Below are 24,234 nucleotides of genomic sequence, written 5' to 3' on the forward strand. Positions count from 1 at the left end.
TATCTGTCCAGATAGAACTAGGCATAATCCGAGCAAGGGATATTTAGGTTTCTGCTTCTTTATTGTGTCTTTTAATCATGTTGCATACCATAACCATAAATTCTAAAACTTAACAATGTACTAACAAAAAGTACAACATATAGAATATAATAAATCCACCTGCATTTACTATTACAAAGGTAAAAGTGAAAAAAGATATTATTATTATAATTCCGGTTTACTACTATGTAACAAAAATGATAAAATGTAACTCATCACTTGTGAACAAGACTATGACCTAGTAGTCCTGGAGGCTGCAGAGTATATACCTTCTCAATAGGCCTATCTAGAGTCCAATAAAAAAATAAAAAGCTGTATAAAGTTTTCTTCACAATTTCAACCCAAAAATGTTCTATTCTCCAATTTAGGCACATCAACTACACAGATGTCAAATTACAATTTATTATTCATTATGCCCATGATATTCTAATGTTGACTGGTGCTCTGTAATCTGAACTATTATCCCATAGTATTCACATAGAATTGACATGTAACAACAAAAACAAAAACTTCCAAGTGCTCATTGGTATCGCTTAACAATAGATAGGGAATTATAGGACACGCACCCTGCCTATGGTACTGTAGATACAAGTAAAGCAGCTATAGTCAGTGACTTAGCACCAGTGTTCCCTATAAAGTGCGCAGCGGCGCACCTTCCACGGTCCTGCTGCTCACTAAACTTTAAAGCCCGAGCACTGTCACGGGCGGATGCAGTGGCGTCGCTGGCACCGAAGGGGACTCCGGTGCTAGCGACAGCCACATTCACTTGTATGTGCGTCCTCAGGACGGACATACAAATGAATACTATAGGCTGCAGGCAGGGCCGGCCTTAGGGGTGTACGAGCAAACAGGGCGCTGCACCCTCCCAGCATGTAGGGGGCGCCACTGGGCTCAGCTTCTATTCTGTGCTCTGCTCTTAGGCCTCATGCACACGACCGTGTTTTTGCGGCCGCAATTCTCCCGAAAATCCACGGGAGAATTGCGGCCCCATTCTGTTCTATGGGGCCGTGCACACGACCGTAGTTTTTGCGGTCCGTGCACGGCCCGGGAGCCCGGACCGCAGAAAGAACGGGCATGTCTTATTACGGCCCGGGCTCATTGAAAACAATGGCCGCGGCCATGTGCATGTCCCGCGATTTGCGGGCGGCCTGCGGCTGACAGTCCGCAGCCGGCCGACCCGAAAATCACGGCCGTGCACACGGCTACGGTCGTGTGCATGAGGCCTTAGTTACACACACTGACTAAATAAGAGCCGAGAAGCAGAGGAGGAAGCTCCGCCTACAGCCCGTCCTGCAAGCAACCGGTCAGCAAGGAGATGGTGTCTATACAGTATGTGTCTGTGTGTATACAGTACGTGCCTCTGTGTGTATATGTTACAGTGTGTGTGTGTGTGTGTGTGTGTCTCTCTCTCTTTGTAAAAGAGTGTGTTCAATATTAAAGTAGAACAGATAAAATAAAGATATCTGTGCTGCCTCCTTTATACCCTGCTGCCCCTATATACCGTGTTGCCCCTTATATACATATGTGTGTGTGTGTGTGTGTGTGTGTGTGTGTGTGTGTGTGTGTGTGTGTATAGTTATCTACGACATTATCTGTACTCTGAGTTTTCACTGTATTATCTGCGGTGTTACATAGAACTGCAGGTAACATCTACTACGTTATCTGTACTGGGTATGTATGGGTCTGTTTGTGAATGTGCATTTTATGTATTTGTAGATGTATCTGCCGGTGTGTGTGTATAATATATATGTGTCTGTACATCTATATATTTACCTGAATGTATGTATGTATATTTACCTGTTTGTCTAAATATCTGTCTTTATGTATGTACAGTATATATGTCCCAGTATGTGCGTGTCTTTATATATGATTCGTTTTTGGTTTGTGTAGGGGGCGGCAATAGAGAGTCCCGCACGGAGCGCCATCCAACCGAAGGCCGGCCCTGGCTGCAGGTCACGTTAGGCCTGCAGTCTGTAAGGCGCTAGGAGTCGCGCAGGCCGGGGTGATGACGCCACATCATCACGCCGGTCTGCACATGCGTCCCGCCGGAGAGGCAGTGTAGCGATCTGTCTGTCGCTGGAACGGGGCAAGGCAAGTAATCTTATTTTTTATTTTTTTTTAAGAAACTCTGTGGCAGTATATACAAGGGGGTGGGGGGGGCTGTGTAGCGCTATACACAAGGTCAGGAGTGGGGCTGTGTAGCGCCATATACAAGGGGAGAAGTGGGGCTGTGTAGCGCCATATACAAGGGGAGAGAGGGCTGTGTAGCGCTATATACAAGGGGAGAGAGGGCTGTGTAGCGCTATATACAAGGGGAGAAGGGGGCTGGGTAGCGCTATATACAAGGGGAGAAGGGGGCTGGGTAGCGCTATATATAAAGGGAGGAGGGTGCAGTGTAGCGCTATATACAAGGGGAGGAGTGGGGCTGTGTAGCGCTATATACAAGGGGAGGAGTGGGGCTGTGTAGCGCCATATACAAGGGGAGGAGTGGGGCTGTGTAGCACCATATACAAGGGGAGGAGTGGGGCTGTGTAGCGCCATATACAAGGGGAGGAGTGGAGCTGTGTAGCGCCATATACAAGGGGAGGAGGGTGGCTATGTAGCGCTATATACAAGGGGAAGGGGGGCTGCGTACCACCATCTGCAGGGGGGCTGCGTGTGGCGCCATCTGCAGGGGGGAGTGATGCCGTCTACAGAGGGATGTGTGGCACTCTACAGGGGCTGTGTGGCGCTCTCTACAGGGGGTCTGTGGCACTATCTATAGGGGCAGTGGTGTAATGAGGGATTCTTACATTGATGCCTATAATTGGTGTTTATAACTGTCTATTTTACGGCTGGACTTGTAATATTATAGTATAATAAGTTTTCTTATTCTCTTATTTAGTACACTATATTAGCGTTTACAGGGGGTATTACTTTTGGTCATCAGATCGCCCACCATTGATGGAGACTGGCCCTGCTCCCCAACTGCCCCGCTCAGAAGCTGCCAAGTCTTAGAGGGAACATTGCTTAGCACACATACAGGATTCGGATATTAGGTAATAGGTCCCAATGAGTAGAATTACTATGTTTTCAGGAAATTATAGTAGGATTCCGGTTACATATATATTTATTTATAAGAAACAGGTGACAGCGACACGTTAAATGCTTTCCATAATCCCTCTGAAAACGGGGTCAGGTAAGGATATTTACATAACTCCTTGGTGTAGCTTGGACATAGGAGACATACAACGTGACCTATATGACTGGTACCCTGAACAACTTACCAGTTCTCCAAAATAGTCATGCACACAACTTCTCTCACACCAGGATTGCTGGCCTTGTCCAGGCTACAGTTTTGTAGATTCCATGTTGCCAACCTGAGCACAGGCTTTCCTTCCCTAACCCCAACAAAGACTTCTACAGGAGGTCTTGTAGATATAAGTTGAGTAGGACCTCCAGGTGGAAAGTCAAGGTCTTCACTCTGCAAGCTTAGAGAGGTCGGACTCGGATGAGGTTTGGCCATGTAGTGTAAACCTCCATTGGTGTGTGTGGATGGTGGCCTAGACCTTTGTACATAGGCTTGGTGCCGGACTTTATCCAGAAATGATATGGTAACAGAGTCCACCTTGGCTAAATCCTCAATGCTTTTTAAAGGACCATGCTGAGTACGATACTGAATAATATCCTGAGCCATCTCCTCAGTTAACCCTCGGAGATTCATCAGCTGGGCAGCTGTTGCAGTGTTTATGTTGATCCTGGTTGCAGACAGGTGCCCACTATGGTGCCCATACTCCACATCCTTCCTTAGAGAGTTGGGTGAGTGTTGGGCAGAGCTAGTTTTACTGCTGACACAAATCTCAAACTTGACCTGCTCCAGTTTCGCAGCCCCCACCCCACTGACAAGGGCCAAGTCTTCCACTTTCTTGAACCCCCCAATATATTCTCTATACTCCACAATGTTCTGTGCCACCTGCCTCGTCACCCCAGGCAGCGTCATGAGCTCCTCCTCGGTCGCAATGTTGATGTTGAGCCGCTCCTGACTCACCAGGATGTTGCTGAAGTTACAAGCAGCGCTGAACTTGCGGTTCTTCTGGCACAGGTCTGAGGGGTCCTTAGGGATGGAGCGATGACAACCGAGGTTCCCCCCCATCCTGTGATTATTCTCCAGACCAGTCAAGATCCAGCAATAGCGACGGTGGAAAAACTGTGATGAAGGTAACTACAGGCAGCAGCGCCGAGCATAGGAGAAGAACTGAGTGACTACTAGAAATAGGACACCGGTAGCCATGTGCAGTGATGTCCTGAATACCAAACTGTGGCTACCGGCATACAATGCTAACCTCCCCGTATATTGATATTAGAAGTCCAGTCACCGGCTGCTCGAGAGGCGATCCCCGGAGCAGCATCCCCGGGCAGACAGATCACAGGTCCTGTGCTGTGTGTCCCGGTCTGTTTCCTCACAGCTTCAGACGTACTAGTACAATAGACACCTCCCCGAGCCCAACGCCCCGCCCACAGCACAGAGCGACTGCCGCCCTGCCGTTACCTCAGCGCCTTCCTTCCGTCTGTCCCTCGGACTGTGCTCATTTTCATCACCTCGGACTGTGCTCATTTTCATCACCTCTTTCCTCAGCGATATGTCAGTCGTGATATAATACACACCATAAGCTCTATCGACCCTGTAACTGGGCACAGTCGTGACAGAAATATATATATCACTGATCTTTCCACCACAGCTCTGTACTGTGAATGCTGCATCGAAGGTGCATGACTATTAAAAATAACTCACAATGATTGAGCCAAAATACCCAACTTATTCTTAGGGAATGGTTGATAAATTTGTGCCACTATATTAATCCATAAAAAAATGGGTCCCTAAACATGCTTCATAATTATAAAATTACTGCCTCATTTTTCCTCGGGTGTTATTTTTTTTGCTGCCTGAAGCCAGGGCCGGCCCTAAGATAGATGGCGCCCTGTGCGAAATGATCTTTCGGCTCCCCACCCCATCATTTAAAAAAAATGCCCCATAAAAAAAATTATAATGCCCCTTTAGTGCCCCCATACAGTATAATAATAATATAATATATTACAACCCCTTCAAGGACACAGTATTTTGTCCTCTAATTGTGCCCACAGTATTATGCCATCTGTAGTACCCCTACACAGTATAATGTCCGCTTAGTGGCCCCCACACAGTATAGTGCCCCCCTGTAGATTTTGCCATACAGCCTCCCTGTAGACAGTGCCATAATTCCCCACCTCCTTTTTGTAGATCGTGCCATAAAGTCCCCCACCTCCCCCTTGTAGACATTGCCTTACAGTCCCCCCACCTCCCCATTGTAGACAGTGCCATACAGTCCCCCCACCTCCCCATTGTAGACAGTGCCATACAGTCCCCCACCACCCCCTTGTAGATCGTTCCATACAGTCCCCGCACCTCCCCCTTGTAGACAGTGCCCCTAAACAAAAATTGTACTCACCTAGGCCCCGTTCCCATGACGAACTGAGCTGCTCCATGACCTTTTCGGACTAGAGGCAGCACTGGAAAAACTAAATTTCCCCCCTACCAAAAACGGTCTTGAGAAAGACAGAAACGGCTAAGAACAAGCACTCCACTCATAGGGCATGTTCACACACGTTTTTTGTAAGGCAAAAAAAATCTGCCTCAAAATTCCTTCAGGAACTGACAGCATGTGTGACCTTTGTTTGTGTTTTTTCTTAAGCTGTTGAAGCGAATGCAAAAGACGCCGGAAAAAAAGCTCCAAACGGGCGCCGCAGGTATTTTCTGCCACCTATTAATTTCAATTAGAGGTCAGAGGTGGAAACCACTTGAAGACCATCAGCTCCCCACTCACAGTAAAATGACCATCAGCCCCCCACTCACAGATTCCTCCTGTAGGGAGAGCCGCATAGCCCCCTGGTAGGGAGCGCCGCACAGCCCCCTGGTAGGAAGTGTCGCAAAGACCACCTGGTAGGAAGCGTCGCAAAGACCCCCTGGTAGGAAGCGTCACAAAGACCCCCTGGTAGGAAGCGTCGCAAAGACCCCCTGGTAGGAAGCGTCGCAAAGACCCCCTGGTAGGGAGTGTAGATAGCAACGCCCCCCCCCCCCTTCCAGTAAAGATAGCGCCACTGTAGCTCCTTGTAGGAGCGGAATCCCCATGTGGCCGGGGATTCTGCTCCTGGAGCGCTGCTTGATGTTTCTGTCCATATATGGACAGAGACATCAGGGAAAACTCCTGAGGCGGAATCCCCGTCCACAGCGTTGCAGACGCTATGACCGTAGATTCCACTCCAGGAGAAGCTCCTGTCGTCTGTGTCCATGACGTCATTGGCTTCTCCTGGAGTTGAATTCCCGGTCATAGAGTCTGCAACGCTGTGGCCGGTGATTCCGCTTCAGGAGTTTGCCCTGATGTCACTGTCCATATATGGACAGAAACATCAAGCAGCGCTCCAGGAGCGGAATCCCCGGCCACACGGGGATTCCGCTCCTTCAGGGAGCTACAGTGGCGCTAGTAGACAGCAGAGCTGAGATATACCTCCCTGCTCTGCTATAGTGCCCCCTGTAGATAGCAACCCCCCGCCCTTCCAGTATAGATAGCGCCACTGTAGCTCCCTGAAGGAGCGCAATCCCCGTGTGGCCGGGGATTCCGCTCCTGGAGCACTGCTTGATGCCAGTGTACATATATGGACAGTGACATCAGGGAAAACTCCTGAAGCGGAATCCCCGGTGACAGCGCTGCAGACCTCCCTGCTCTGCTATAGTGCCGTCGCTACCGCTATAGCAGCCACAGCAGCTGCTAGCGGCGCCACTGCCCTCATGCCCGGTGTCACCGCTAGAAGCCGCTATGGCTGCTACAGCGGTAGCGACGGCCACTAAGTGAAGAAGTGCCTCGGTGGAAAGGCGACTGCAGTTATTGTGTGTATCCCCGCTGGTAGTTGCAACGGGGCAGGGATACACACACACGCTGGCGCCCCTCTTGCAGTGTGGCGGCTGGCGCCCAGTGTGACCGCACTGGTCGAACATATCTAAGGACGGCCATGCCTGAGGCGAAGACTGACATGGTGGCCCTTGTCCCAAAATGGAGGGGATGAAAGTGCACATGTAAGGCTGTGTTCACACAGAGTTTTCTGGGAGGAGGAAAATTCTGCCTCAAAATTCAGTTCGGGATTTTGAGGCAGATTTTGTCCTTCCTGCACGTCGTTTTCCGCCGCATTTTTTCGCTGCGTTTTTCGCCCGCGGCCATTGAGTGCTACGGGCAAAAAACTGCAAAATACGCTCTCTCTGCCTCCCATTGAGGTCAATGGGAGGTCAGAGGCGTAAACGCGCGAAGATAGGGCATGTCCCTTCTTTACCGCTCCCGGGAGAAAACCGCCCCCGCCTCCCATTGAAATCACTGGGAGGCATTTTCGGCCGGTTTTTGCGGAGCGGTTTCCGCTCCAAAAAGCTCGTCAAAATACTCTGTGTGAACAGGCCCCAAGGGTATGTTCACACAACCTATTTTCAGACGTAATTCAGCCGTTTTACGCCTTGAATTACGCCTGAAAAGACGGCTCCATTACGCCTGCAAACATCTGCCCATTGCCTGCAATGGGTTTTACAATGTTCTGTTCCCACGAGCCTTTATTTTACGCGTCGCTGTCAAATGGCGCGTAAAATGACGGGTCGTCAAAAGAAGTGCAGGACACTTCTTGGGACGTTTTTTGGAGCAGTTTTTTCATAGACTATTGAAAACACTGCAAAAAAACACGAGTTGCTCAAAAAACATCTGAAAATCAGGAGCTGTTTTCCCCTGAAAACAGCTCCGTATTATCAGATGTATTTTGTTAATCGTGTGAAAATACCCTAAAGGGTATATCAGCTGAAATGCTGTCCCTGCAGTCAGTGGAGTTGTCACTCTGCCTCATGGGTGGAAGTTTTTTGAACATTGGCCACGAATTAGGAGTTGAAATTATAAAACATATCAATCTAGCTATAAGAGCCGTTCAGTGTTGTAGCTGTAGGAGTTGCAGAGGTTGGAATTACGCATGGGTCCATAGGTTCCTCTAATATAAGTTCTAGTGGACAACGGCGTAACTTTTAGGGATTGTTCACACTGCCTATTTACGGACGTAATTCGGGCGTTTTTGCCCCGAATTACGTCCGAAAATAGCGCCTCAATAGCGCTGACAAACATCTGCCCATTGAAAGCAAGGGGCAGACGTTTGTCTTTTCACACATGGCGTAATTTACGCGTCGCTGTCAAATGACGGCGCGTAAATAGACGCCCGCGTCAAAGAAGTGACCTGTCACTTCTTTGGCCGTAATTGGAGCCGTTATTCATTGACTCCAATGAATAGCAGCGCTAATTACGCCCGTAATGGACGCGGGGTTCAAGCGCCTGCACATGCCGGTACGGCTGAAATTACGGGGATGTTTTCAGGCTGAAACATCCCCATAATTTCAGCCGTTACGGACGCCCTCGTGTGAACATACCCTTAATGTTTAACAATAGGACATTACATCTTCCTAAACAATATATATAAAGCAGTGTTCCCCGACCAAACACTCCAGTGGCACATGTAGCACTCATCGCCCCCACCCCCCCGTGCATGTGGCTCCCTAGCTGCTGGCAACTGCGGTACTCATGTGGCACCAAGGATATCATAGCGTTACATGACATGCAACTCTTTTTTACGGGGCGATTTTACGTGTCTTTTTTAAAAAACTGCCGCGTAAAAAGCGCCCCGTGGGAACGGAACGCCATTTTTCCCATTGAAATGGGCAGATGTTTGGAGGTGTTCAGCCCCCATATTTTCAGCCGTTTTTCTGGGCGTTAACGGCCCGAAAAATGGCTGAAAATAAACCGTGTGAACATACCCTATAAAATAAAATAAAAAACACCCATGCTGCCTGGTCAAGCACCACAGCAACAGACACCACCACACAGCAACACCAGTGACCAGATGGCATGAGCTCACTTTTCCATGCTCACCTTTCCATGCTCCCCCAGTGGCCAATTGAGAGCACAAGAGCAGAAACATTTATGAGGTAATTCCCTAATTAAAATCACCTGGGTCAAATGTGTGGAGTGCTGAATCAAAGAAATGCGAAAAAGGGATAGACTATTTACATTTTGTCAAAAGTACTTGGACCGCACATCATCCACACGCTGTCATGTCATCCACACGCTGTGTAAATGATAATCGGAAAAACTGAACAGAGATTGACCTGCGGTTCTTTTTTTTAATACGCAGCATGTCAATTGTATTTGCGTAATCGCTGCTTTTGTGTTGTGGGTTTTCGCTATTGCATTCAATGGGGAGGTAAAACCCGCAAAAAATAGCAGATATTGCGTTTTTTGCGGAGGAATAGCTGCAACTGCGACGCAAAAAAAGCAACTCAGAACAAATAAATCTTATGCTTACCCAGAATTCTGAGCTTCTTCGTCCAGGCCAGCCTCCTGGGATGATGTTTCATCCCATGTGACCGCTGCAGCCAATCTCAGGCTGCAGCGGTCACATGGGATAAGAGGTCTTCCAAGGAGGGTAAGGATATGTGCACACACAAAATCAAAAACATCTGAAAATACGGAGCTGTTTTCGAGGGAAAACAGCTCCTGATTTTCAGCCGCTTTTTATTCAAGCTCGCATTTTTCGCTGCGTTTTTTCCGGCCGTTTTTAGGGCGGTTTTTCTATAGAGTCAATGAAAACAGCTCCAAAAACGGCTCAAGAAGTGCAATGCACTTCTTTTTACGGGGCGTTTTTTTATGCGCCGTTCTTTCAAAACGGCCGTGTAAAAAAACGGACCGTCGGAACAGAACTCCGTTTTTCCCATTGAAATCAATGAACAGATGTCTGGAGGCGTTCTGCTTCCAATATATCGGCCGTTTGGAGGCCGTTTACGGCCCGGAAAATAAGCCGTGTGAGCAGAGCATGGGTTTTTTTTTTTACGTGCAGTTTTCCGCAGCGGACATCCCAGACGTAAAACGTTTTTTCTGCCAGAATTCTCTGCGGCCACTATGTACCTTTGCGCAGCGTATCCACATAGCCCTAGGGTGCAGTCACACAAGTGGCAGAATCTGTCGCAGAAACTTCTGCTTCTTATAATCAGTTCTATTCTTCTGAATGTAACTTGCAAAACCCATGGACCTGCTGCAGAAACAATTCCGATAAATGCAAGTGATGTCCAATCACAGAAATTTCTTCAACAAAATCTGCAAAATAGGCCTCATTCACACAAGTGTGGGGTCTTTGCGCACGCAAAAACGTAGCGTTTTGCGTGCAAAGCCACTTAACAGCTCCGTGGGGCAGCAGCATATGATGCGCGGCTGCGTTCTTTTCGCGCAGCCGCCATCATTATGACACTCCATTTGGATGTTTGTAAACAGAAAAGCACGTGGTGCTTTTCTGTTTTCATTCATCCTTTTGACAACTGTTGCGCGAATCACGCTGTTCGCACGGAAGTGCTTCCGTGCGACATGCATGGTTTTCACACACCCATTGACTTCAATGGGTGCGTGATTCGCGCAAAACGCCCAAAGAACGGACATGTCGTGACTTTTTTTCAGCGGACTCACGCTGAGTAAAAATCACGGACATGTCTGCACGGCCCCATAGACTAATATAGGTCCGTGCAGCGCGCGTGCAAATCTCGCGCGTTGCACGGACGTTTTTCCCGTTCGTCTGAAAAAAGCCTTAAAGAGGCTCTGTCACCACATTATAAGTGGCCTATATTGTACATTATGTGATCGGCACTGTAATGTAGATTACAGCAGTGTTTTTATTTAGAAAAACGATAATTTTTGACGGAGTTATGACCTATATTAGCTTTATGCTTATGAGTTTCTCAATGAACAACTGGGCGTGTTTTACTTTTTGGCCAGGTGGGCGTTGTACAGAGGAGTGTATGACCAATCAGCGTCATACACTTCTCTCCATTCATTTACGCAGCCACATAAACACACTATAACGTTACTGCAGTGTACTGACAATGAATATACATTACCTCCAGCCAGGACGTGACGTCCATTCAGAATCCTGTCACTTCTGTAGCGCCTCTGTGATAGTTACAGCAAGGCAAGCGTAATCTCGTTTGAAATGACAGGTTACATCGTAATCTCGCGAGATTACGCTTGCCTTGCTGTAAATATCACACAGACGCTACAGAAGTATCAGGATTCTGAAAACACATCACGTCCTGGCTGGAGGTAATGTATATTCCATGAAATTGCCGGGGTTCTGGTGGCTGCAATGGCAACCAGAGGCCTAATACTGGCCTCCCGGTGTGCCTAGCATAGAAGCCGGTCAAGATCCGCCCGGCGGCGGAACCTGATCGGTTTCCGTAGCCACCGGCAAGATGGCGCCGGCTCAGGAGCTGATTTTTGGAAAATTGCTTTATAACCATGTCATTTGCCATGGTTTTACGAATATCACTGCAAAAAAAAAACAAAACGCAATATGACCATAACTTGTGAATATATGCTAAATAAGTTCCAACACACATGGCATTTACAGTCAAATCCCCCCTCCCCCACAAAAATTATTTAAAGCAGACAGTATCATACATGATAGGTTTAGATACATGGCCCCAGCAGATAGTATCACACATGATAGGCCTAGATACATGGCCCCAGCAGACAGTATCACACATGATAGGCTTAGATACATGGCCCCAGCAGACAGTATCACACATGATAGACATATACAGGGCCCCAGCAGTAAGTATCCTTTTACTAACATATGTTCACCCCCCAAAAAAATGTGTGTATGTATATATGTGTGTGTGTGTATGTATATATATATATATATATATATACATGAGACAGCATATCTATAGCACTACGACCCTATAGCTATGGATAGGATTAGATACAGTGACTTAGCAGACAGTATCACACATGATAGGTGTAAAGGATCTGCCAGACACAGCTTCTGTGTCGACGCCCGTGGTTAATCAGTCTGCACCTGCTCCTAGGTCTGATAGAGTGACTCGATCTGCTACCACTCAGGCTGGTAGGCTCAGGAGTGGGAGAACCTATCACAGCCTGGCCAGACGGTTCTAGCTCCCGCCCTCGGCCTATTTATATCTTCATTTCCTGCTTGTCTTTGCCTGTGAGTCTTTCCTATTTCCTGGCTCTGCTGCTCCTGCTATTATTATTGACCTTGCTTCATTTTGACACTGGCTTTACTGACTACGCTTCTGCTCTGCGTTTGGTACCTCGTACACTCCTGGTTTGACTCGGCTCATTCACTACTCCTGTTGCTCACGGTGTTGCCGTGGGCAACTGCCCCATTTCCCTTAGCTTCTGTGTACCCTTGTCTGTCTGTCGTGCACATATTGAGCGTAGGGACCGTCGCCAAGTTGTACGCCGTCGCCTAGGACGGGCCGTGCAAGTAGGCAGGGACTGAGTGGCGGGTAGATTAGGGCTCACCTGTCTGTCTCCCTACCCCGTCATTACATAATCACAGGCCCATATACCTTTTCTACCCTGGTCCCTGACACAACTATGGACCCCCTTGAGACCCTGGCTCAGCAAATGCAGGGCCTCTTCCTACAGGTCCAAGCCCTGGCTCAGAGGGGCAACCAGCGTGATGCTACCCTGGTAGTGCCCCCACCTCACCTCTTGAACCCCACTTCAAGTTGCCTGACCGATTCTCAGAGGACCGGAAGACTTTTTTCTCCTTTCGGGAGAGTTGTAGGCTCTATTTCCGTCTAAGACCCCACTCCTCAGGTTCTGAGAGCCAGCGAGTGGGTATAATCATGTCCCGGCTCCAGGACGGGCCCCAAGAATGGGCCTTCTCCTTGGCTCCTGACGCCCCTGAACTTTCCTCCGTTGATCTTTTTTTTTCTGCTCTCGGGCTCATATATGACGAGACTGACAAGACTGCCTTTGCCGAGAGACAGCTGGTGACCTTACGTCAGGGTAAGAGACCCGTTGAGGAGTACTGTTCTGACTTTAGGAAGTGGTGTGTAGCTTCTCGGTGGAATGACCCTGCCTTGAGGTGCCAGTTTAGATTGGGTCTGTCGAACGCCCTGAAAGACCTGTTAGTTAGCTATCCCTCGTCAGATCACGTTATGGCTTTAGTGGTACGTCTTGACCGACGTCTCAGGGAACGACAACTTGAACGTTTTTGTGCTTTCTCCTCTGGCTCCCCCATGATGGCTCCTGAGGTTCTGTTGCTTCGTTCTTCCACGGAAAACTCGTATGAACCAATGCAACTCGGGGCCTCCGTGTCTCCCCAACAACGTAGAGAGCTCCGCAGGAAGAATGGTCTCTGCTTCTACTGTGGGGATGACAAGCATCAAGTGAACAACTGTCCTAGGCGTAAGAATAAGCAGCCGGAAGAACTTCCGTGCCTATGTGACCATCGGGGAGGTCACTTGGGCGCACAGGTATTTCCCGTAAATATGAAACCTAATAAGATCTTGCTTCCCTTTCAGGTCTATTTTGAGGGTAGGTCTGCTACCGGCAGTGCCTTCGTGGATTCAGGGTCTTCTGCTAATATTATGTCTGTGGAATTTGCTATGTCTCTAGCTATGCCATTGATTGATTTGCCTAAACCTGTCCCGGTAGTGGGTATCGACTCCACTCCACTTGCTAATGGTTATTTTACGCAGCATACCCCTGTTTTTGAACTCATTGGTTGCTCCATGCATTTGGAGCAGTGCTCTGTACTGGTGATGCAGGGATTATCGTCCGATTTGGTTTTAGGCCTTCCCTGGTTGCAGATGCATAATCCCACGTTTAACTGGAATACTGGGGATCTTACCAAATGGGGTAATGAATGCATGACGTCATGTTTTTCTGTTAATTTTATTTCTCTCCCTGAGGAGGTGAACACTCTACCTGAGTTTATTCAGGACTTCGCTGATGTTTTTTCTAAAAAGGCCTCCTCATAGAGAATACGATTGTGCTATCGATTTGGTACCAGGAGCTAAGCTCCCTAAGGGTAGGATATTTAATCTCTCTTGTCCCGAACGTGAAGCCATGAGAGAGTATATCCAGGAATGCCTGGCCAAGGGTTACATTCACCCCTCTACTTCTCCGGTAGGTGCTGGCTTCTGCTTCGTAGGGAAGAAGGATGGTGGTCTTAGGCCGTGCATCGATTACCGAAACTTGAATAAGGTCATTGTAAGGAACCAGTATCCCCTTCCTTTGATTCCTGATCTCTTCAATCAGGTTCAGGGGGCCCAATGGTTCTCTAAGTTTGATCTTCGGGGGGCTTATAACCTTATCCGCATCAGAGAAGGGGATGAGTGTAAGACTGCGTTTAACACGCCCGAAGGTCATTTCGAATACCTCGTCAAGCCCTTTGGGTTGTGTAATGATTCCGCGGTCTTTCAGAATTTCATAAATGAGATTTTAAGAGACTACCTGGGGGTATTTCTTGTAGTGTATCTTGATGACATACTTGTGTTTTCCAAGGACTGGTCCTCCCACATTGAGCATGTCAGGAAGGTGCTCCAGTCCCTTCGGGAAAACAAACTGTTTGCTAAAACCGAAAAATGTGTGTTTGGGGTGCAGGAGATACCATTTTTGGGTCAAATCCTCACTCCTAATGAATTCTGCATGGACCCTGGCAAGGTTCAGGCTGTGGCTGAATGGGCCCAACCTGCCTCCCTGAAGGCGTTACAGTGCTTCCTGGGGTTTTCTAATTATTACAGGAGATTTATTGCTAACTTCTCGGTCATCGCTAAGCCTCTTACGGATCTTACTCGCAAAGGTGCTGATCTCCTCCACTGGCCTCCGGAGGCGGACCAGGCTTTTGAGGTCCTTAAGAAATGCTTTATCTCGGCACCAGTGCTGATTCAGCCTAACCAAATGGAGCCATTCATCGTAGAGGTTGACGCCTCCGAGGTGGGAGTGGGTGCTGTCTTGTCCCAGGGTACCAGGTCCCTCACCCATCTCCGTCCCTGTGCCTACTTCTCCAGGAAGTTCTCGCCCACTGATAGTAACTATGACATTGGCAACCGTGAACTCTTAGCCATTAAATGGGCATTTGAAGAGTGGCGCCACTACCTGGAGAGGACTAGGCACCAGGTAACGGTCCTTACCGACCACAAGAATCTGGTTTTCCTAGAATCTGCCCGGAGGCTAAACCCGAGACAAGCTCGATGGGCGTTGTTTTTTACTAGATTCAACTTTTTGGTCACCTATAGGGCTGGGTCTAAAAATATTAAAGCTGATGCACTGTCGCGTAGCTTCATGGCCAGCTCTCCTTCGGAGGAAGATCCTGCTTGTGTTTTGTCCCCAGGTATAATCATTTCCTCTGTTGATTTTGACTTAGTCTCCGAAATTGCGGCTGATCAAGGTTCAGCTCCCGGGAACCTTCCTGAGAACAAGCTGTTTGTTCCCCTGCAATTCCGGCTAAGGGTGCTCAGGGAAAATCATGACTCTGCACTATCTGGCCATCCAGGCATCCTGGGTACCAAGCACCTCATTGCCAGAAACTATTGGTGGCCTGGGTTGCCTAAAGATGTTAAGGCCTACGTCAACGCTTGTGAAATTTGTGCTAGGTCCAAGATTCCCAGGTCCCGACCAGCGGGCTTACTTTGTTCTTTGCCCATTCCCCAGAGACCTTGGACCCATATCTCCATGGATTTTATCACCAATCTGCCCCCATCTCAAGGCAAGTCGGTGGTGTGGGTTGTAGTAGACTGCTTCAGTAAGATGTGCCACTTTGTGCCCCTCAAGAGACTACCCAATGCTAAGACGTTAGCTACCTTGTTTGTCAAACACATCCTGCGTCTCCATGGGGTTCTGGTCAATATTGTTTCTGACAGAGGGGTACAATTTGTTTCATTGTTTTGGAGAGCTCTCTGTAAAAAGTTGGAGATTGATCTGTCCTTCTCCTCGGCCTTCCATCCTGAAACTAATGGCCAAAAAGAGAGGACTAATCAGTCTCTAGAACAATATTTAAGGTGTTTTATCTCTGACTGTCAATATGATTGGGTCTCCTTCATTTCCCTCGCCGAATTTTCCCTTAATAACCGGGTCAGTAACTCGTCAGGGGTCTCCCCCTTTTTCTGTAATTTTGGGTTTAATCCACGGTTCTCTTCCGTTTCACCTGGTGGTTCCAACAATCCCGAGGTAGATGTCATTCATCGGGAACTGTGCACAGTCTGGGCCCAGGTTCAGAAGAGCCTAGAGGCGTCCCAGAGCATACAAAAGACTCAGGCAGATAGAAGACGTTCTGCTAACCCCTTCTTTGTTGTTGGGGAACTGGTGTGGCTGTCTTCAAAAAATTTGCGCCTTAAAGTCCCGTCCCAAAAATTTTCTCCCCGGTATATAGGGCCATACAAGGTCATTGGGGTCCTTAACCCTGTCTCCTTCCGACTGGAGTTACCCCGTCTTTTGGAATACACGACGTGTTTCATGCCTCCCTCCTGAAACGCTGCTTCCCGTCCTTGGCTACCTCGAGGAAACCTCCGGTTCCTGTTCTCAACCCTGAAGGGGTAGAATTCGAGGTGGCCAAGATTGTGGACAGCAGGATGGTCCAAGGCTCCCTCCAGTACCTGGTCCATTGGAGAGGATACGGGCCTGAGGAGAGGACTTTGGTACCCGCCCCGGATTTTCACGCTGGGGTATTGTTCAGAAGGTTCCATCTTCGATTCCCCAATAAGCCAGGTCCACCTAGAAAGGGTCCAGTGGCCCCTCATAAAAGGGGGGTACTGTAAAGGATCTGCCAGACACCGCTTCTGTGTCGACGCCCGTGGTTAATAAGTCTGCACCTGCTCCTAGGTCTGATAGAGTGACTCGATCTGCTACCACTCAGGCTGGTAGGCTCAGGAGTGGGAGAACTTATCACAGCCTGGCCAGACGGTTCTAGCTCCCACCCTCGGCCTATTTATACCTTCATTTCCTGCTTGTCTTTGCCTGTGATTCTTTCCTGTTTCCTGGCTCTGCTGATCCTGTTATTATTATTGACCTTGCTTAATTTTGACCCTGACTTTACTGACTACACTCCTGCTCTGCGTTTGGTACCTCGTATACTCCTGGTATGACTCGGCTCGTTCACTACTCCTGTTGCTCACGGTGTTGCCGTGGGCAACTGCCCCATTTCCCTTAGCTTCTGTGTACCCTTGTCTGTTTGAATGACATGCACATATTGAGCATAGGGACCGTCGCCCAGTTGTATGCTGTCGCCTAGGATGGGCCATGCAAGTAGGCAGGGACTGAGTGGCGGGTAGATTAGGGCTCACCTGTCTGTCTCCCTACCCCGTCATTACAATAGGCTTAGATATCGGGCTCAACACGCTGACATTGCGGCTCATGCGCTGGACCCAGGAAAAGTAAGTATAGGAATTGTTTTGCTTTTTTTATGCGTTACTATTTTTTTTTATGGTTGCGTTTTTTTTACAGATTCAGATGTTGGACTACTTCGGATTCGAGGACTACCTCGATGACGGCTTTTTTTATTCTCAATAAAATGGTTAACGAGGGTTGTGTGGGGGTTTTTAATTCAGAAACAAGTCACGACCAGGTGTTTGAAAAAATACAAATAATCTTTATTAAAGTCAATTAGACACATGGAGACAACGTATAACACTTAGACATAATAAAATGCCATGGACCCTCGAACACAAACGGAATCCGAACGTAAAAGCAGAGTAGCCCCCCAGATGTAAAAATGGTCTGACACAACCTATATATGGCTAAAGTGCATAAGTACATATTAATGAGCAGGTACTAGGCATGGTACGCTTTGCACAGATGAACACATAAATAAGTATAGAGAATATATATAAAGTACAATCTAAGTAAAAACAACATGCAAAGTAATATACCTACACCTGCGTATAAGAAGATAAATAGGAGATCAGGACCAGGAGGGGGACCTCTGCTTAAGGTTAAGTGTCCATTACTAAGGCGGGCTTGGCGTTATCCAGTGCAGAGGCTAACACTAACCCCAATTATTACCCTTGTACCCACCGCCACCAGGGTTGCCGGGAAGAACCGAGTACAATCCAGTACCCGACCAGCTGTAGCGATGGTTGGGAACTGGGGTGGCCGCAGTCTGATGTTATTAGACTGGGAAAAGCCCAAAACAGTGGCCCTTCCCACCCTGGTAATGCTAGCCTGCTACTGCAGTGTTGTATCTGGTTGGTTATGAAAAATTGGGAGGGAACCCCGCATTATTTTTCTAATTATTTAAAAAAAAATTAATAAATAATAGAAAAAAAAAACATGCGTTCCCCCCATTTTCATAACCAGCCAGATACAACACAGCAGCAGCAGGCTAGCATTACCAGGGTGGGAAGGGCCACTGTTTTTGGCTTTTCCCAGTCCAATAACAACAGCCTGCGGCCGCCCCAATTCCCGACCATCGGTACAGCTGGTCGGGTACTGGATTGTACTCGGTTCTTCCCGGCAACCCTGGTGGTGGTCGCTTTATGTTATTAACCGCTCACGGTTTTTCCCTTTGCCTGTTGAAGAAATAGGGGGAAAAAAACGTGTCAAAAAATTCGACAAACAAGTGTAAAAAAAGTGTTCTGCCTGCAAAAAACTCAGTGTGAACAGGCCTTAAAGGGAACCTGTCACCAGCATTTCACCTATTGAACTTTACTTATCTCTCACTGGCCGCTTCTATCAAAAGTTCATTGCCGTTATATCCTCTCCTAAACTCTTCCTCCGACTGTAAATAATGGTCTGCAAACATTTTGCGCCTTTTATCGTAATAATCCACTGTCCCTTTGTGCGCACACCCCAGAAGAGGACATCAATGCACATGCGCCGGAATTTGTGTGGTGGGGGAAGGCGAGGAGCTGTCAATCAAAAGTAAGGAGGCGGGGTAAACTCGGAAAGACTTGAGGAGTGAAGATTTGACTCTTTTCAAACAAAGATATGGCTCAATTATGCTCATTAGCATACTGTGTGGGAACATTAAAAAACTGAATACTAAAGCTACAGAGCCGACTAAGAAGACAATTATAGGTTATATAGAAATTATTTTTCACCCACTACCACCAGGTATTGCTGGTTTAATAGGTGAAATACTGGTGACAGGTTCCTTTTAAGGTGACTTTTCAGAATTAGGCTGGATTCTCACTAGCATGTTCGGTCCGTAAAGGACGGAACGTATTTCAGCCGCAAGTCCCGGACCGAACACACTGCAGGGAGCCGGGCTCCTAGCATCATAGTTATGTACGACGCTAGAAGTCCCTGCCTCTCCGTGGAACTACTGTCCCGTACTGAAAACATGATTACAGTACGGGACAGTTGTACCGCAGCGAGGCAGGGACTCCTAGCGTCGTACATAACTATGATGCTAGGAGCCCGGCTCCCTGCAGTGTGTTCGGTCCGGGACTTGCGGACTAAATACATTCAGTCCTTTACGGACCCAACATGCTCTTGTGAATCCAGCCTAAGCTGTCATATGTGTGTACATGAGAAATAACTCTATTTCTGTCCATTATATGACTTGTATGTGGCATTATTTAGCAGTTTTCCCCTCTGCTGGCTCTATCGCTTAGGCTGGGTTCACACGACCTATTTTCAGACATATTGGAGGCGTTTTATGCCCCAAAATACGTCTGAAAACAAGCCTCGAATACGTCGGCAAACATCTGCCCATTCTTTTCGACGACCTGTCATTTTACGCGACGCTGTCAAAAGACGGCGCGTAAAATAACAGCCTCGTAAAAGAAGTGCTGGACACTTCTTGGACGTAATTGGAGCCGTTTTTAATTGAATCCAATTAAGAACAGCTCCAAATTACGTCCGTAATTGACGCCTCGCAAAACGCGAGTGCGAGCAATTACGTCTGAAATGCAGGTGCTGTTTTCGCCTGAAAACAGCTCCGTAATTTCAGCCGTAATTGACGTTATCGTGTGCACATACTCTTATTCTCAGTTGTCTCTGAGCTAGTCTTTATACACTGCACACATAGGCTGGGTTCACACGACCTATTTTCAGGCGTAAACGAGGCGTATTATGCCTCGATTTACGCCTGAAAATAGGGCTACAATACGTCGGCAAACATCTGCCCATTCATTTGAATGGGTTTGCCGACGTACTGTGCAGACGACCTGTCAAACGACAGCTGTCAAACGACAACGCGTAAATTGACTGTCTCGGCAAAGAAGTGCAGGGCACTTCTTTGCAACGTAATTTGAGCCGTTCTTCATTGAAGTCAATGAAGAGCAGCTCAAGATTTACGAGCGTCACAGACGCCTCGCATAATGCGAGGAGGAGCTTTTACGTCTGAAACGAGGCAGCTGTTTTCTCCTGAAAACAGTCTGTCTTTTCAGACATAAAAGCCTCTCATCTTGTGCACATACCCATAGAGATAGGAGAGCAGAATTCCCCTCTGCTGTCGTATATAGAATCAGGGCCGGCCCTAGGATAGATGGCGCCCTGTGCGAAATGATCTTCCGGCGCCCCACCCCATCATTAAAAAAAAATGCCCCATAAAAAAACTATAATGCCCCTTTAGTGCCCCAATACATATTTAATAATATAATATATTACAACCCCTTCAAGGACACAGTATTTTGTCCTCTAATTGTGCCCAGAGTATTATGCCCCCTGTAGTACCCCTACACAGTATAATGTCCGCTTAGTGGCCCCCACACAGTATAATGCCCCCCTGTAGATTTTGCCATATAGCCTCGCTGTAGACAGTGCTATAATCCGCCACCTCCATTTTGTAGATCGTGCCATACAGCCCCCCACACCTCCCCCTTGTAGACAGTGCCCCCAACAAAAACAAACATTTTACTCATCTAGGCCCCGTTCCCATGACGAACTGAGCTTCTCCATGACGGGACCCTAGTACAGAGTTTACCAACCTTTTCGGACTCGAGGCAGCACTGGAAAAACAAAATTTCCTCAGGGCCCCCCTACCAAAAATTGTTTTGAGAAAGACACAAAACGGCTAAGAAGAAGCACTCCACTTGTAGGGCATGTTCACACACGTTTTTTGTAAGGCCAAAAAATTGCCTCAAAATTCCTTCAGCAACTGACAGCGTTGTGTGACCTTTTTTTGTGTTTTTTCTTAAGCTGTTGAAGCAAATGCAAAAGACGCAGGAAAAAAAAGCTCCAATAGAGCGCCGCAGGTATCTTCTGCCTCCTATTAATTTCAATTGGAGGTCAGAGGTGGAAACCACTTGAAGACCATCAGCCCCCCTTGTGGGTAGCGCCAGACAGCCCCCTTGTAGGTAGCGCCACACAGCCCCCTTGTAGGTAGCGCCACACAGCCCCCTTGTAGATAGCGCCACACAGCCCCCTGTAGAGTGCGCCGCACAGCCCCCTGTAGAGTGTGCCGCACAGCCCCCTGTAGGGAGGGCCGCACAGCCCCCTGTAGGGAGTGCCGCACAGGCCCCTGATAGGAAGTGTCGCAAAGACCCCTTGTAGGAAGTGCCACACAGCCCCCAGCCCCCTTGTAGGGAGTGAAAAAAAGGATTAAAAAAAGGACAACTGTGCAGGAGCACACAAAATACCCAGCTTTGCCAACTATCAAATAAATGTGTGGAAATAAACTAAGTTATAACTTTTATTTAGTCTGAGTAAAGGATTAATCCTTTTAGCTAGATTAAATAAAAGTTATTTCTAAGATTATTTCCACACTTTTTTTTTTATACCCGGGAAAGCTGGGTATTTTGTGTGCTCCTGCACAGTTGTCCTTTGTAGGTAGTGCCACAAAGCCCACAGCCCCCCTGTAGATAGCCACCACCCCTCCTTCCAGTAAAGATAAGGCCACTGTAGCTCCCTGAAGGAGCGGAATCCCCGTGTGGCCGGGGATTCCGGTCCTGGAGCGCTGCTTGATGCCTCTGTCCATATATGGACAGTGACATCAGGGAAAACTCCTGAGGCGGAATCCCCGGTCACAGCGTTGCAGACTGTGTCCATGACGTCATTGGCTTCTCCTGGAGTGGAATACTCGATCATAGCGTCTGCAACGCTGTGACCGGGGATTCCGCTTCAGGAGTTTTCCCTGATGTCACTGTCCATATATGGACAGAGGCATCAAGCAGTGCTCCGGGACCGGAATCCCCGGCCACATGGGGATTCCGCTCCTTCAGGGAGCTACGGTGGCGCTATCCTGGAAGGGGGGGGGTTGATATCTACAGGGGGGCACTATAGCAGAGCAAGGGAGGTATCTCCCTGCTCTGCTGTCTACTAGCGCCGCTGTAGCTGAAGGGAGCTACAGTGGCGCTAGTAGACAGCAGAGCAGGGAGACATGTCCCTGCTCTGCTAAAGTGCCGTCGCTACCGCTATAGTAACCACAGCAGCTGCTAGCGGCGCCACCACCCTCATGCCCGGTGTCACCGCTAGCAGCCGCTATGGCTGCTACAGCAGTAGCCACTAAGTGAAGAAGCGCCCGGGTACGACTGCAGTTAGTGTGTGTATCCCCGCTGGTAGTTGCAACGGCGCAGGGATACACACACCCGCTAGCGCCCCTCTTGCCGTGTGGCGGATGGCGCCCTGTGCGACCGCACTGGTCGAACATAGCTAAGGCCGGCCATGTATAGAATCTGCAGAAGCATAGAGGAGCCTGATAAGTGGGGCGAAAGGGATTGATTTCTAATAAGATATAATACAAGGTTTCTGTAAGGATTTATGCAAAGTTTGTTTAAAGTGCAGTGCCTATTTACTAGAAACCTGTGATGCCGCAATGACTGGCATGTTGCGCAGGATGTGTTTTGCAACCCCATATATTTACTAAGGGCAGGAGACACACTAGAGTAAAAACCAAGACCTAGGTTATAGTGACAATATATAATGTATGACAAAGTAAACCTACTGTATTTAGTATTATTATATGATAGGATTCTTTTGTAGTATGAATATGTTTGGTTAAACTAATTGCATTAAATTACAGAAGAAAAAAGCAAGGGAATTTGAATTTTTTCCCCCTATATATGACTTGAAACGTAATATAATATTATATCACTACTGTTTTGGTATTAAATAAAAGCCCGATCTATGCTGCAAAAAAAAATAAAATATTGGCTAAAGAATAAAAAAAAAAAAACTATTTGCCTTTAGAATATTTCATTTAAAAAGGTGAAATCTTAGGGTATGTTCACACGCAGTGACGAGAAACGTCTGAAAATACGGAGCTGTTTTCAGGCGAAAACAGCTCCTGATTTTCAGACGCTCTTTTAACAACTCGCGTTTTTTTGCTGCGTTTTTTATGGCCGTTTTTGGAGCTGTTTTTCAATGGAGTCAATGAAAAACGCCTTCGAAAACGTCCCAAGAAGTGACCTGCACTTCTTTTACGCGCCGTATTTTGACAGCGACGCGTAAAATAAAGGCTCAAGGGAACAGAACTTTGTAATTCCCATTGAAAGCAATGGCCAGATGTTTGTAGGCGTATTAGGAGCGGTTTTTCAGGCGTAATTCGAGGCGTAAAATTCCCGAATTACGTCTGAAAACACTGCGTGTGAACATACCTTTACTGTGAAAATTTAGGCAGGGGTTAACCCAAGTATGTTTTTGGAGTGTTGGAGCTAGAGTGCCTACACAAGTAAAGATAGAACATACAAAGTGTTGTAAGGCACCATGGGCCAATATGTTGACCCTAAATAAAATATAATGTTTTTTTGCAGCTTGCCCAGAGGGAATGCATTTTGCTTTAGGCTGAGTTCACACTGAGTTTTTTGCAGGATGAAAATCTGCCTCAAAATTCAGTTTGGAATTTGGAGGCAGATTTTCCTCTGCCTGCGCGCCGATTTTCGCTGCGTCTTTCTCTGCCTCTGATTGATGTCAATGGGAGGTCAGAGGCGTAAACGCCTGAAGATAGGGCATGTCCCTTCTTTTTCCTGCGAGCCGGTTTTTCCGCTTGTGGGGGAAAAAACGTCTCCGCCTCCCATTGAAATCAATGGGAGGCATTTTCGGATGTTTTTTGGCGCGTTTTCTGACGCGGTTTCCGCGTAAAAAATACTGTGTGAACCCAGCCTTGCTGTAAGATATGTCATGAATGTCTTTGGAGTCTTCCCATATGAATGTGCACAGTCAGTGCTGTCATCATATGCTATTTCAAGTAGTGCTTCACTAGCTCTGTTCTTCCCTCCTTCCTGTGTGTGCAGCACTAGACTCCCCTTGCCGCAGCCTCTAATGACTTACAATGCACCAGTAACAGCCTTCACTAGACCGTGTTACAACTGCATTAGTCCCAAGTGTTCTTCTCTATAAAACCACAGGTTTACTGAACTCATGCGCGTAATGTTGTGCTTTGCTGTGAATGTGCTATGATATGTTTAGAAAGCAGAGAATGTGAATGTAT

General features: G+C 47.6%; 1 protein-coding gene across 2 annotated transcripts in view; it reads right to left on the reverse strand.

Moving 5' to 3' along the window:
• Nucleotides 1-4,522, reverse strand: part of EEPD1 (endonuclease/exonuclease/phosphatase family domain containing 1) — a 282,048-nt gene extending 277,526 nt beyond the window's left edge. Inside the window, exon 1 of one of the 2 annotated variants that reach the window (XM_075827028.1) lies at nucleotides 3,306-4,522. In XM_075827028.1, the coding sequence (XP_075683143.1) occupies nucleotides 3,306-4,171 (866 nt within the window). In that variant the 5' untranslated portion in view covers nucleotides 4,172-4,522. The remainder of the gene's footprint in view (nucleotides 1-3,305) is intronic. The other variant, XM_075827027.1, reaches the window with a different exon arrangement.
• Nucleotides 4,523-24,234: the final 19,712 nt, after the last annotated feature.

Source organism: Rhinoderma darwinii, chromosome 5, assembly GCF_050947455.1.
Source record: "Rhinoderma darwinii isolate aRhiDar2 chromosome 5, aRhiDar2.hap1, whole genome shotgun sequence".
NCBI classification, from domain to species: Eukaryota; Metazoa; Chordata; class Amphibia; order Anura; family Rhinodermatidae; genus Rhinoderma; species Rhinoderma darwinii.